At 39.1% G+C, this 14,052-nt stretch overlaps 3 protein-coding genes across 3 annotated transcripts; 2 read left to right on the top strand and 1 right to left on the bottom strand.

Moving 5' to 3' along the window:
• On the bottom strand, positions 1-3,238 carry LOC125186481 (probable leucine-rich repeat receptor-like protein kinase At1g68400). Its single transcript, XM_048082851.1, has 2 exons — positions 1,904-3,238; positions 1-847 (listed from the first exon to the last, which is right to left on the bottom strand). The coding sequence occupies exons 1-2, from the start codon at positions 3,198-3,200 to the stop codon at positions 180-182; spliced, it is 1,965 nt and encodes a 654-aa protein (XP_047938808.1). The 5' UTR covers positions 3,201-3,238; the 3' UTR covers positions 1-179.
• Positions 3,239-10,273: 7,035 nt separating this feature from the next.
• Positions 10,274-11,375, top strand: LOC125189299 (mitochondrial outer membrane protein porin 4-like). Its single transcript, XM_048086590.1, has 3 exons — positions 10,274-10,361; positions 10,569-10,761; positions 10,878-11,375. The coding sequence occupies exons 1-3, from the start codon at positions 10,274-10,276 to the stop codon at positions 11,170-11,172; spliced, it is 576 nt and encodes a 191-aa protein (XP_047942547.1). The 3' UTR covers positions 11,173-11,375.
• Positions 11,376-12,876: 1,501 nt separating this feature from the next.
• Positions 12,877-14,052, top strand: LOC125189298. The gene has a single exon (XM_048086589.1). It carries the CDS (start codon positions 12,877-12,879, stop codon positions 14,050-14,052), a length of 1,176 nt encoding a protein of 391 aa, XP_047942546.1.

The raw sequence follows: 14,052 nt of genomic DNA, 5'->3' as shown, positions 1-14,052 counted from the left end.
TTATACTAGTACCGTAGTGCGAAATAAATTTGGATTGCAAGGCATATTACACTAACCGAATTTAACATACTCATCCTACTCAAAACAAGTACTCTGATATACTCCTACAAAACTTAATCTAAAGAAACCAACAAATCTAAATCTGAATTCAATCTAACATCGGCCACCACAACCACCCATCATTCACTAGCTCTGCAGATATCCTCCGACGCCGACGGCGACTCCGACACCGACTCAAGCGCGTCGTCCGATGCCGACACCTCCACCCCTCTCAACTCCTCTATCATCTTCACCACATAGCTCATCTTCGGCCTCTGTTCCGGCGCCGCCTGCGTGCACGCCATCGCGATCTGCAGCAGCCCCACCATCTCCTCCTCGATATCCCTGTACCGCATGAGCTCCAGGTCGAACACCTCGGCCGTCCACTCCTCCCTCACCACAGACTGCACCCACCTCGGCAGATCGACGACCCCACTGTACCCGATCCCCGGCCCGCCGCTGTCGACCACCGAGGGGCATTTCCCGGTCAGGAGCTCCAGCAGTAGGACCCCGAACGAGTAGACATCGGATTTCGAGGTCAGCTTCCGGCCGTCCAGAGCTGCCTCCGGGGCGCGGTAGCCGCTGGATTTAGGGGCGGACGAGGGCGATGCGAAGACCGAGAGGCCGTAGTCGGATAGCTTGGCGTTGCCTAGCTTGTCGATGAGGACGTTCGTGGACTTGATGTTGCCGTGCACGAGCTTAAGGAGGGCCCCCGAGCTGTGGATGAAGGCTAGCCCCCGTGCTACTCCTGCTGCGATCTTTAACCTCGTGGTCCAGTCCAACGGAGTCCTACCCGGGCCTCGGTTACCTGAGATAAAGCAGTACGTTATAGTAAAGCCAAGAGTCCATACATATATATACAAAATCAATGCATCATGGATTTTGTATTTTTGGCTCCATTATATAAAGTGGTCCCAAACTCTTAAAACTAACCATGTTCTTATCAACAGAATTCCCTACACAAGATCTATGTTATTACATTCAATCCACTAAATCTTAAATGTCCATGCTTCACCATCACTTTCAAGGAGAGATTTCAAAATTTGAGATTAAATTAGACGACCTTTCAGCTTTTGGGATTGAATTCGCAGCTCTTTCAGAATATGGGATCGGGGCACGCAAACTTTTCATTTTAGGAGATTTTTGCTTTTTTCTCCTTTTTCTCATCCTTTTCACTCACAAAATATCTAAAATGACCAAACTACCCAACAAGAGATTTCAATTTTTATCCATACATGAAATTTGTTGTTGGATAATTTGGTCAATTCTTGTATTTTGCGAGTGAAAAGAACAAGAAAATAATAAAAAATAGGAGAAAAAGGCAAAAATCTCCTAAAATGAAAAGTTCGCACCCCCAACCCCATATTCTGAAAGATGTGCGAATTTAATCCCAAAATCTGAAAAGCCTTCCAATTTAATGATTTAATCCCAAATTTTGTAACCTCTCACTTTCGAGAACCCTAACCGAAGACACGAAAAACTAATCATCTCAAACCAAAATACGACCAAGTTCAATGAGCCATCGACATCAAGGAACCCTTTTGCTAGCTATCCAAGCCACGGTTGGTTTGAGCTAACAACAAACAGACAAAGATGAGCCTCAAGAAACAAGAACAGAGCATAACTAGCTAAGAAACAAATCATAACCAGTTAAAAAAGCATTTCAATACCACCTGCAAACTAAACAATGACATATCAATATATCATCACATTCTATTAAACACATGGGCCCTATCTCTTCAAATTCAGCTACTAAATTAGCTCCACATCAAGAATCTAAAACAAGAAACAAAATCTTTAAGCACATAATGATAAACAACAACAACAAAACAGAGTAGAACAGAGCACTGAACACAGTTCTCACCATGAAGTAGCCAAAACAAGTTCCCATTAGGCATGAACTCATGAACCAACAGCTTCTCATCCCGAGCGAAGTAGTACGCCTTCAACCCGATCAAATTCGGGTGGCGGAGCCGCCCCAACACCTCCATCTGCTGCTCAAATTCCCGCTTCCCGGCCACATTCAAATCCTTCAACCTCTTCACCGCCACCACATTCCCGTCGTCCAAAATCGCCTTGTAGGCCGTCCCAAACCCGCCCTTCCCCAGCATCTCGGCCGACGCCCTCAGCAAGTCCTCGAGCTCGAACCTCCTCTCCCCGTCGAAGAACACCATCTTCCCCCTCTCCGACTGGGCCGGGTTCGGGTACGGGCTCGACGAATACACGATTTTCTCCGCTTGCACACTGCTCTTCTCCGAATTCAGCATACTCGAATAGTTCCTCCAGAAATAGCAATATAAAAGCAGAGAAACTAACCCTAGAACAAATAAATCCCCAATTATAATACCAATTATAGCAATGTTGCTAAATTTACCCTTGTGCTTCGCTTTCGCTGGTGAATTAGGATTAGTCTCCACCGGAATTGCAGTCGGAGAGGAGGAGACCGTCGTTTTAGGGCTCACCGGCGACGCAATTGCACCACATTTCTCCAGCGGCGGCCCGCACAATGCCGGATTCCCCCAAAACGACGACGCAGGAAATTTAGAAAACGAGCTAGGTATAGCTCCGGTGAGATTATTCCCCGAAACATTGAATTCCTGCAAATTCGGCAAGTGTAAATCGGGAATTGCGCCGGAGAAGGAGTTCTCCTCGAGGCGGAGGGTAAGCAAATGCGTGAGGCGGTTGGCGGAGAGGGGGATTTCGCCGGAGAAGCGGTTGCGGGAGAGATCGAGGCGGTAGAGGTTGGAGAGTGAAATTAGCGAGGGCGGAAACTCGCCGGAGAAGCGGTTTTCGGAGAGGAAGAGGAGATTTAAGGAGGTGAGGTTGGAGAGGTCGGGAATTGGAGCGGTGAAGCGGTTTTGCTTGAGGCTGAGGACGCGGAGGTGGGTGAGGGAGGCGAGGGAGGGGGGGAGGGGGTCTTGGAGGGTGGAGTTTTCGAGGATTAAGTGGGCGACGCGGTTGTGGAGGCAGGAGACGCCGAGCCAGGAGGTGCATGGGTCGGAGGAGGAGTTCCAGGAGGTGAGGAGGGAGTTGGAGGGGTCGGCGGTGGATTTGAAGGTGAGGAGAGGGGTGGCGTCGGGGTGGGCGGCGCAGTGGTGGAGGAGGAGGTTGAAGAAGAAGAAGAAGGAAGCTGTAGGGTTTGGTTTTAGTTTTGCCGCCATTGTTGGAGGGAGAGAAAGCTTGAAATGAGTGATAATGGAAGAATGGAAATGGTTATGGAATCTGAAGATGGTTATTTAGATTTGATTTTTTTATTCTTCTTTTCTTTGAAAAGATAAGGTTTATCTATTAATTTTTGTTTATCCAATTAGTAATGTTTATAAATAAGCAAGGATAATTAACGGGCAAATACCTTTTTCTAATTTTATTAACAAAAACATTATTTGCATACTTGCCTGGTGGATTAAAATGTGCTTTATGGATTTTGCCTCTTCAATGAGACTAATGACCGAAAAGATTTATCGAATGCTGGGGAATAGATTGATCAGATGTTCGACAAGGTTTTTTCTGGTGCAATTTTTTAATTGCGAGCTCTCGTCTATGTTGTTATATAGTACTTAATTTGAGCGTATTGGATGTTGGTTTATTTACTTGGTTAGATGATTTGCAATTTTGTTTGTGTTGCTGTTTGTTATTTTAATTGGTTGTTAATAGATATTTGTATTATCGGTTTGGCTTTTTGTGTAAATTGTCATTTAATGGCTCGAGTATTTTTTGCATTACAAATAAACAAATTGGTATAGAAATTTCGACTTTCAAATTGATGAGTTTGGAAAAACACTGCAAAAGTCGTACAATTATTTGGATTTAGTTCTAATCACGTTGAAAAAAAGAAATAGAAAGAAAAAGGCATTAATTTTCTAATAAGTTTATCCAATAAGCATACGAACTTAATAATATGACCCAAACCTATGTAAGATTTTTATATTAGTGACAAGAATTACCACTCATACTATAAAAATAAAATAATATAATATGGGTAGCCTTTTTTTTTTATCCAATCTAACTAATGATTTTTTATTAAATTTCTCTTTATCAAAGGGTGTTCTTTCGGCTGGTGTTTTTGGGTCGTTCACTCAAGTAAACATTAATTATACAATTAAACGCTAATTAAAATGTGATTTAATTAGGGGAGAACCGTTGCAGTAATCCGGGTTTGTCTAAAGTCGTCTTTGTCTTCGTCCCTCGATTTCTGACATGAAAGGTACCACTTTCTCTTCTTTTGGTACAAGACTTAGCAGTCAAACATATTTAATTAATTGTAATTTAGTGACTAATGGAATGTGCAAGGAAAACGACGACAGCTGCTTTTGTTTGCTTTTTTCAGGTAATTGTTTAAGATTGGTGGATTCCTTGTTATAATAATAATAATAGTAGGAGTATTTCCTAATTCCTATAAAGATGAAACGAAAATAGATTTTTATTATATTCATTTTAAGTGATAGAGGCTACATTGGTACGAAATCTAACAAAAAAAAGAAGAGAAAAAGACGGTATTATCGATGAATTTAGAGTAATTAAATAATTTTAAAATATTAAAATAAATAAATAAAAGGAATAAATTACTAGTGTTAGCACCCGCGCTACGCACTGACTACAGAATTTTCAGCTAATGAATACAAATTGTACATAAGCCGGAAAAATAATTATCATTATATATACTTTATAAAAAGAAGAAGAATGATTCTCTAGTCCTAATCCAAAAAAATATCATATTCGAAACAAAATTTAAGTACATTTGTAATTTGTGAGAAGAATAAAAAATTACTCACAACATAGATATAAATTTAAGACCACAATATGGAAAACTTCGTTTATTAAAAAGCCGAAAAGATACAATACGCAATATTAAAAAAATACAATTTCAATGGTTACATGACAAAATTTCTTCGATAGGAAGTGAGTTGGGGAAAGAGATTGGAAGGCGTGAGAAATGAAGATAAAAATATGGTGTATTTATAGAATGGAAAACATGGATAAAAACAAAAAAAATAGAAAAATAGAAAACCATAGGCCATGCAGTACTATATTTTTAGTAATTTAAGTGTAAATATATTTATAAATTGTATCTCTGGACTATAAATATATACTACTCTTTATAAGTAATGTCAACATATTTACTTAAATTAATATATTTAAATATAAATATATACTTACTATATTATTATGCCTTGCAACGATCAAATGAAATTATGTACAGTAGTATATTAATAAAAGACCATATATTAGTATAATTAAAAGCCCAAAATAAAAGTCCAAAATTAAAATTATGTATCAAAATAAAAGCCCATATAAAACAAATTAACCTAATACACTAAACCACGCCTCCACATCTCCTCTCCCACTTGCCGTCACCCGCTCACCGCCACTGCACCCACCAACTTGCCGGCGACACCGCGCTGCTGCGCTCACCAAATCATCTTCTCCCCCTTACCATCGTGCTGAACACCAGCTTCATCATTTCCCGACGTCGGCGCTTTTCTCTTTTCCCTCACTTGTCCTCTCTCGCCGCCTCGCCATCTCATGTCGAGCATCACCGGCGTCAACTTCTCTCTTTCTCTTTCCTTTCCTTTTTCTTGAGTAGCTAAAAATCGGATCTTTGAATTAATCTGAAGAAGAAAATGGAGGGTATATGTGAATTTTATTGTGATATGTACTCTATGAAGAAGCGGATATATTTTTGATTCTCTCACTGTAATAGGCCTGCAGCTGAGGTGTGTTTTATCGGAAAGTGGTGTTAAAAATATTAAAGTATAGGCTGTTGCACTTCCCCGCATTTCTCATCATGATGATGAATATTTTACTCCTAATTAATAGACTTTGTTTTCCCGCCCAAACTACTTTCAGTGGCATTTTTGTTAATATCTCCACAACTGCCACTTTAGATAGTTATAGATACATCTCGCACAAATGACCTTTTTCACACACTTTTCATTATATAGTATTTCTTCAACCAGCTGAGTAAAATAGGCTTATAATAGCTCGGGTCCTTCAGCATATTGACAAAAACAAATAATCTGAGGAGTACTACGATATAAGGTGTGTTTGGTTGGTCATTTAGGCACCTTAACTAGGCCTTATCTTTATCTATAACATGTTTGGTTCATCTCTTTTCATTTCTATAAGGCCCAAGTATTGGGCCAAGGCCGGCGAATTGAGGCCATTTCTTTAGTTTAGCAATCTCTCCATATTGTACAGTTTACGTATCTTAAGGGCTCGTTTGGTAGCTATGTCATGTTTCGACTAGACATGATACCATTATGATAGTAATCATAATTTCAATTAGTTAATTGACATATATTGGGTGTTTAATAGATTAAGATATATATGAGTTATCTTATTGTAGTGTTTGGTACAAAAAGTCACAATCAAGGATTAAATGATGATTGCCAAAGTTATCCTAAATAATTTAAGTTAATTACTAAACTATCCTCATTTTGCCCAAATATGGATTGAGAAGTGGAAATTTTATCTCTGTAAATGGCGTGCAGATTTCACATGAAAATAAGAATGATTAGAAGTCCCTAAATTAATGCCTATTTTAAAGATCCATGTCTTACTAAAAATTTGGTCAAAATTATTTAATTACTCGTCTATTTTACTATGATTGAGGTAGTGGACAACATTTTAGGTAACTACATTCATACAAATATTCCTGCCGTCGGGAGCTTGTAGTCGCCGGAAGCTTTGGAGGGGGTTTCCAAGGTATTTCAGCCGTTTCAATCAAGAAGAATAATTGCCAAAAATCCGAACCTTAATTCAGAAATTCCTGCCATCGAGAGCTTGTAGTCGCCGGAAGCTTTCGAGTCGCCGGAAGCTTTCGGGTCGCCGGAAGAAATGGAGGGGAGACAGATTGAGAGAATTTAGGAAGAGCTCTCTATCGCTATTTTTGTGAAGAAGAGAATGGTGTCTGCATTCTTTTTTATTTAGGGGTTATACATTTTGACGGGTATAATTGTATTTTGCTAAATTAACTAGGCTTCCATGATAAATAACATGGAATTTTGGGTAGTTACAAATATGACTAAAACATAGGATTTTGGTTGGGTTTTGTGCGAGCCGGATACAAAACACGGGCTACAATGTTTGGTAACAAAACTACCAAACACACAAATAAACCAGGATTAATCTCTTTTCTAGGCGAAACATAGCTACCAAACGTAGCCTAAATGGTGAGGTAAGAAATTCACTCCTACAAAATTACCCAAATAACCTCATTGTTGTCTAATTTCCAATCAATTCAAAAAAGTAAATGGGTTAAAAAGCATTTGACTCTCTCATTTAGTTTGGAGTAACCATACAATACCGATCCATACACCAACCAAGAGGTTGATGGGCTACGAAATACAAAACGATACCAAAATGAAACACAACATAACTGAAGGCAAGCACAAAAAGCAAATGTCCGATACGAAGACTATAGTCGATTACAAACAAAACAACATGAAGGTACTCATCTCTCTTCCTCCAGTACAACAAGGAGATAGCCCAGCCGGTCAGGCCCAGTCATCCCCATAAAAACCTCAAGACGTTGCGTCTTATCACCCAAGATATTGCAAAATCGGTATTTTGGGCGAGTTGTGAGTCCTTCAACTTCATTCAACTTCTGAAAGACAATTTGTCGAGCCTGGTCTAGATCGAAGTCGTAACCAATTTTGGATGACAGAACTTCCAACCTTGAGTTAGTCTCAGCATGTAAATTTGACAAGAAGTCCATAAGAAGTTCGTACGAATGAGGTACCTTTCTTTTTTCACCCCCTGTTTTGGGAACCCCGGTTTGCTTGTCACTGGCACCGGAACTAACGTGATCGCCAATAAGTTCATCCGGCGGTGGGTCATGTTCAACAAAGGGGGCTGACACGTTGGGGGTCTGGGAGTTACTCTCGTCACACTGACTATCACCCCCGTCAGAATCGCGCAGGCGCACTGCTGCAACAAATATATTCTCTGCCCCTCCGCCAGTGGCACGGTCTTTCCCAAAAATTACCTTCCAAGTTTCCCACAGAGGCCATGACTTATGGCGCATGAATTTCGCTTTCGAATCTAACTGTTAAAGTTCGCATGAAACTATAATAAGACATAAGCTCTGTATTAAACATAAAGCACACACATATATGCAATGTTTCTACCTTAACGACGTGCTCCCACTGCTCGTTGTCGATGTCTATTTTGTAATCACCGTTTGAACGGAACCCTACTCCGGTCCTCTCAAGGATATTGCGCAGGCTTGTGTAGCTTGCTTTCCATGCTGTGGACACAACATGCGGTGAACCTTTGATGTCGGAGGTAGGAAATTCTTGCCTGATACTATCCTCACATCTTTGAAGGTATCCAGTTCGAAAGCCGTTGTCTGATTTCCACCCCAGCGCAACAAGCTCGACCAAAGTAGCTGCTAAAATTTCTTCTTCGCGATGAGACCACAGACGGCGTGTGTTATCCCCTTTTTTATACTTCCGAGTTCGTTTTTGTGGAACCACGCCTGCATAACACACCCGTAATCAAAATATGGACAACAATATCTGATTAGCCGACAAATTATTTCAACTAAAATAGATATACCAGAAGGATCACTTCCACCGGCCGTCGTGACGCCGAAGCTCCCACTGCAGACGACATAGCACACTGAGAACACAACCAGAAAGCAAGAATGAAAATCATAAGAAGTGAATACATATGATACGAATTTCATCTCGCGGGATACATACCAAAACCAAGACCGTCAAAGCATGAATCTGTTGGCAAGGACGAACAGTATTTATAGACACCCATTTGCCGCCATACTGAAAATTTCATTTTTGAGGGCATTTCAATATTTTCGTTTTGATTTTGCCGCTTATGGGATGAGGGTATATTAGGTACACCGCTACGTTATGGAGGACAAAGTAGTCAAAGTCATCGCATGTCTTCCAAAACTGGGAGCTCAATTGTGTATAACCGAACGCCTACAATTATTTCGCAGGTGGTGGGGCCATGAAGATTTAATTACAGCCGGATTTGTTTCATGCATTTCGAAATATGAGCAAGCGAACGGGCCCTAAACCTAATTTACTCTCTCTCTCTCTCTCCCAGCGCCGTATCTTCTTCTTCCTCTTCTCTCCCCTTCTCTGATTTTTCGTTCTCTTTTATGCATCTCAAATTCCCCCCACAACCTACAACTCTCCAAAATCGCTGCTTCCATTCAAAGATTCAAAGGATGAGGGGGCCAATTGCAATTTCCAGGAACTTCAAAAAGTGAAATGCAGTAGCTACAGTGCTACTGCATCTTTGTCGTAGTACAGTTCCAAAAACGCAAAAAAGGACAATTTGGGATGCGTTTTTGAGAACGATTGGAGGTGTTTTCTACTGCAAATTTCCGTTTTTCAGCATCATTAGGCCATCTCCAACCCATTTACACCAAACCCAAACCCATTTTGTCAGTTCTGTCACATCAAACAGTAATTCTACTCCAACCCATTTACACCAAACCCAAAAGAATATTCCATATTCACCTATTTTTTTTACTTTTTCAATCTTACCTATTTATTTAAATTACACATTAACCCCATAACACTTGATCAATAATTTCCCAAATATAATTAAATAATTTATTACTAAATATTGTTTTATTATTAAATTTATTGTATTATAATATTAAATATTATATTAAATATAATACCACAAATCATACAAAATAAATAATTAGTACTACTAATACTCAATAAATTATGTTAAATATAATTTCACAAATCACACAAAATAAATAATTAATACTAATAATTTATATAAAATAAACTAAATATCAATTAAATTTTTAAACTAATTATTTGATAAAACTATGCATCATTACATTTATACATATAATAATTAATTATACCATAAATTTTTATTTAGTTTACTTAGCCCATCCCATTAATTAGTCCATGCCATTAAATATATTTTAAACCTAATTTACTCTCTCTCTCCGAACGCCGTATCTTCTTCTTCCCCTTCTATTTTTCGTTCTCTGCTCTGCATCTCAAATTTCCTACACAACTTCTTCAACCATCTACAGCTCTCCAAAATCGCTGCTTCCATTCCAAAATACAAAGGATGAGGGGGCCAATTGAAATTTCCAGGAACTTAAAAAAGTGAAATGCAGTAGCTCTTTGCCGTAACAATGTTCCAAAAACGCAAAAAAGGACAATTTGCATGCGTCTTGGTGCTTGGTTGGAGGTGATTCTTCCCTCAAATTTTCGTTTTGCAGTATGGGCTGGAGATGCCCTTAAAACCCTTGCCTTTCCCTCTCCTCTCTCCCTCCTCTGAAGCTCACACAGATTCCATCGCAATCGGCGTCGCTGCCTCTGGTCGCTGCTAGTCGGCGATCCTAGTCTTCCACTGGGAATTGCACAATCATATGTCTTGTTCTTTTTTTCAATCTTTAGCAATATTGTTGCAACTTGTTCTTGACATCTTCTGTTTATACAATGCAATAATGTTTTATGTTCAAATGTTTAGCATCTTTGCTAATATCTTTTGGATATATAGGGAGCTCATATATTGTTGAGTTTCAGCTCGATGTGCATTACCCTTTAATTCTAGTATTGGCTTGAACCCGAGTCCTCAACTGGAGGTTTCTGCAGCAATAGGTTCCAAAGATATTGCTATTGGTGGTGAAGTTGGATTTGATACCTCTTCGTCATCTTTTACCAAATACAATGCTGGAATAAGCTTCAACAAACAAGACTTTTCTGCTGCTGTTTTACTGTATGCAACAGTTCTACGAAAGTCTACAATTCATATTTTGAATCCCTTTGTATTTATTCTACAAAAATATTACTAGTTGTTACTGATTTCTCTATGTACCTTTTCTTGTTTACAAGGATTGACAAGGGACAAACTGTGAAGGCTTCTTATGGACACGTGGTTAACCCTTTGATGGGAACAGAAGTTACTGCTGAGATGACACACAGATTATCCAATTTTCAGAATAGCTTCAGCCTGGGAAGCGTCCATAAGATTGATAGTCTCACATCAATGAAGACAAGATTCTCCGATGATGGTAAGATTGCTATATCTAGCCAACGGGAATGGAGGCCTAAGTCACTTGTAACGTTTTCAGCAGAGTATGATACCAAGGCCATCAACACAGCTCTGCTCTCAAGCCCTGATTTTTAACATTATGAGGTTTGATTTTTGAACAAATAGTCATTGAGCTTGAGGCGCTTAACGATTTTTATTGACCGGGAAACAATACCCGTTTTTTACAAACATTGAAATGATGGTGATAATTTTGGATGAATTCGTTTCCAGAAATTGGATATTTGTTGTATAATGGTACTCATTTTCCCAACTGGGATTTTAAGTGTTGTTTCTTTCCATTGGTACTCATTTTTTTTTTTTCTCAACTGAAGGAATTGCTTGAAGGAAAGATAATCATGGCGTTGGACCATCCAGCAGATTTGTATGATTAAAAAGTCAATCACTGTAATGAAAACCTTTATACATAATCTGATCCTTTTTTTGAGACACACACAATGTGAGAGTGATTTCACAAGTAATTCAAAATGATATAAAAATCAAGAGACATGACTTTCGAATCAGATTTTTATATAAGAAGCCCACGAAAGCTGAACCAGTAGCAACTGAAAAAACCCAGAGACATAGTATTCAACAAGAATGTAATCATTGGTTGCGAGGTGCTGCTTGGTTGACAGGTACTATTACAGCAATATCAGCAGCTTCTTCGACAAGCGTTCTGCTGGTAAGGCCCTTTTCTGTCGCGTATACCTTCAGAGCTTCCGAGTTGCAGACGACAGTGCATCCCATGCCATGGTCTCTAATACTTATGAAGACCTCATCAACCTCCTCCCGACTGGTAACCGCCACCCTACCTACTTCAGTGATTTGCCTCCTCTTTTTAGCGAGGTTTCTAATTGCAACCTTCTGAGCCGTTGCTGATAACTGTTGATTAATTTTCGCCTCAGCTAGCCGCTTTTCACAGTCAGCGACAATTGTGTTATAGTTATTTACTTGTTCTTCGGCTTGTCTACACTTGCGAGCCAGTTGAAGAAGGTCATGGTTTCAACCTATTCAAGAAAAAAAAGATAAAATCATGATCTAAACATGTAAATAACAATGCGAAGTACAGAAAACTGAAAATGAAGATCCCAACAGTAAATAACAATGCTAAGTTGTAAACTCCATTGTAAACTCCGGTAACACAGAAAAAAAGAAAATGAAAAAATCCCAAACATGAAAAGATAAAATTAATGAAAAGCATGTAAATCCAATTTATGAAGGCAAAAATCATGTCAAGGATTGTTGAAAACTGTTGGAATAAATAATTAAACTTGATTTTGTAGTAGAATTATTTAGATATTAATAGGTATTAAAATATCTAGATATTTTAAGAGAATTCTTTAGATTATAGATATTTTGTAGAATTCTCTAGAATTAGGATGTATTGAAATATTTAGATATTTTAGTAGAATTTCCTAGAATGTTAGGAAAATATCTAGATTTTTATGGAGAAAAATCTAGATATAAAAATATTATAGAGAATTCTAGAATGTGAAGTGAATCCCTATAAATAAGGGAGAGTTGTAACATTTTGTAGAAGTTGAGAAGTTGAGAAAGTTTGAAGAAATTGAGTGTTCCTTTCTTCCCCACATCCAAACATCTCCTAAACCATTTCTACATATTCCATTCATTCTCCTCTCAAATATTTCCTCCAAACTTAATTACTTCTCCAACATAGATCCTATATATTTCCAACAAAGTGGTATCAGAGCCATAAGTTCCTACCTGTAGTATGGCTAACTTGCCGTCGTTCCAAGTCCCCATGCTCAATAAGAGAAGTTCGATAATTGGAGTATCAAGATGAAAGCGTTATTGGGAGCCCACGACCTTTGGGAGATCGTGGAGAATGGCTACGAGGAGCCACAAGACGAGACCGATCTATCCCAACAACAAAGGGATAGATTGCGAGATGCGAGAAAGAGAGACAAGAAGGCTCTCTATCTCATCTACCAAGCTTTAGGGGACGACGATTTCGAGAAGATCTCGAGTGCAAGCACCGCCAAAGAAGCGTGGAAGAAACTCCAAATCTCATGTGTTGGTGCGGAGCGAGTAAAGAAGGTACGCCTCCAAACTTTAAGAGGGGAATTTGAATCTTTACATATGAAAGAGTCCGAATCAATTTCGGATTATTTTTCAAGAGTCTTGGCGGTGTCAAATCAAATGAAAAGAAATGGTGAAAAATTGGAGGATGTTAGAATCATGGAGAAAATATTGCGCTCTCTAACCCCTAATTTTGAGCACATAGTAGTTACAATAGAAGAAACAAAAGATTTGGAGGAAATGACCATCGATCACTTATTGGGTTCGCTACAAGCATATGAGGAGAAACAAAAGAAGAAACAAGAAAATGTGGAGCAACTTTTGAAGCTGCAAGTAAGCCCAAAGGAGAAAGAAGAAAGCTCGAGCAATGGTGGTGGCCCACAAGGAAGAGGTCACAGACAACGACAAGATCGTGGTCGTGGTCGTGGTCGAGGATATGCTCGTGGACGTGGACGTGGACGAGGATATTTCTCCAACAATGAAGAAAGAAAGGAGTTCCCAAATATGGGACGAGGAAGGAGCAATCCACAGTCGAGGTACGATAAATCTTCAATAGAGTGTTATAATTGTCATAGATATGGGCACTATGCTTCCGAGTGCAGAGAGAAAAAATCAAAAGTTGAAGAGAATGCCAATTATGTGGAGAATACGAATGAAGAAAATGGATGTGTTCTTCTAGCCTATAAAGGAGAAGCTGGAAGAAAAGATGATATGTGGTACCTCGACACAGGAGCGAGCAACCATATGTGCGGGAACAGGAGCATGTTCGTGGAGCTTGATGAATCAGTAAGTGACAACGTCTCCTTTGGTGATGAATCTAAAATTCCAGTTAAAGGAAAAGGCAAGATTCTAATTCGTTTGAAGAATGGAGCTCATGATTTTATTTCTAACGTATATTATGTGCCCAATATGAGAAATAATATATTGAGTCTTTGA

The sequence above is a fragment of the Salvia hispanica genome, chromosome 5 (genome assembly GCF_023119035.1).
Source record: "Salvia hispanica cultivar TCC Black 2014 chromosome 5, UniMelb_Shisp_WGS_1.0, whole genome shotgun sequence".
In the NCBI taxonomy this organism is placed as follows: domain Eukaryota; kingdom Viridiplantae; phylum Streptophyta; class Magnoliopsida; order Lamiales; family Lamiaceae; genus Salvia; species Salvia hispanica.
The sequence above is the reverse complement of the archived record's forward strand: the minus strand, read 5'-3'. Positions and strand labels throughout refer to the sequence as shown.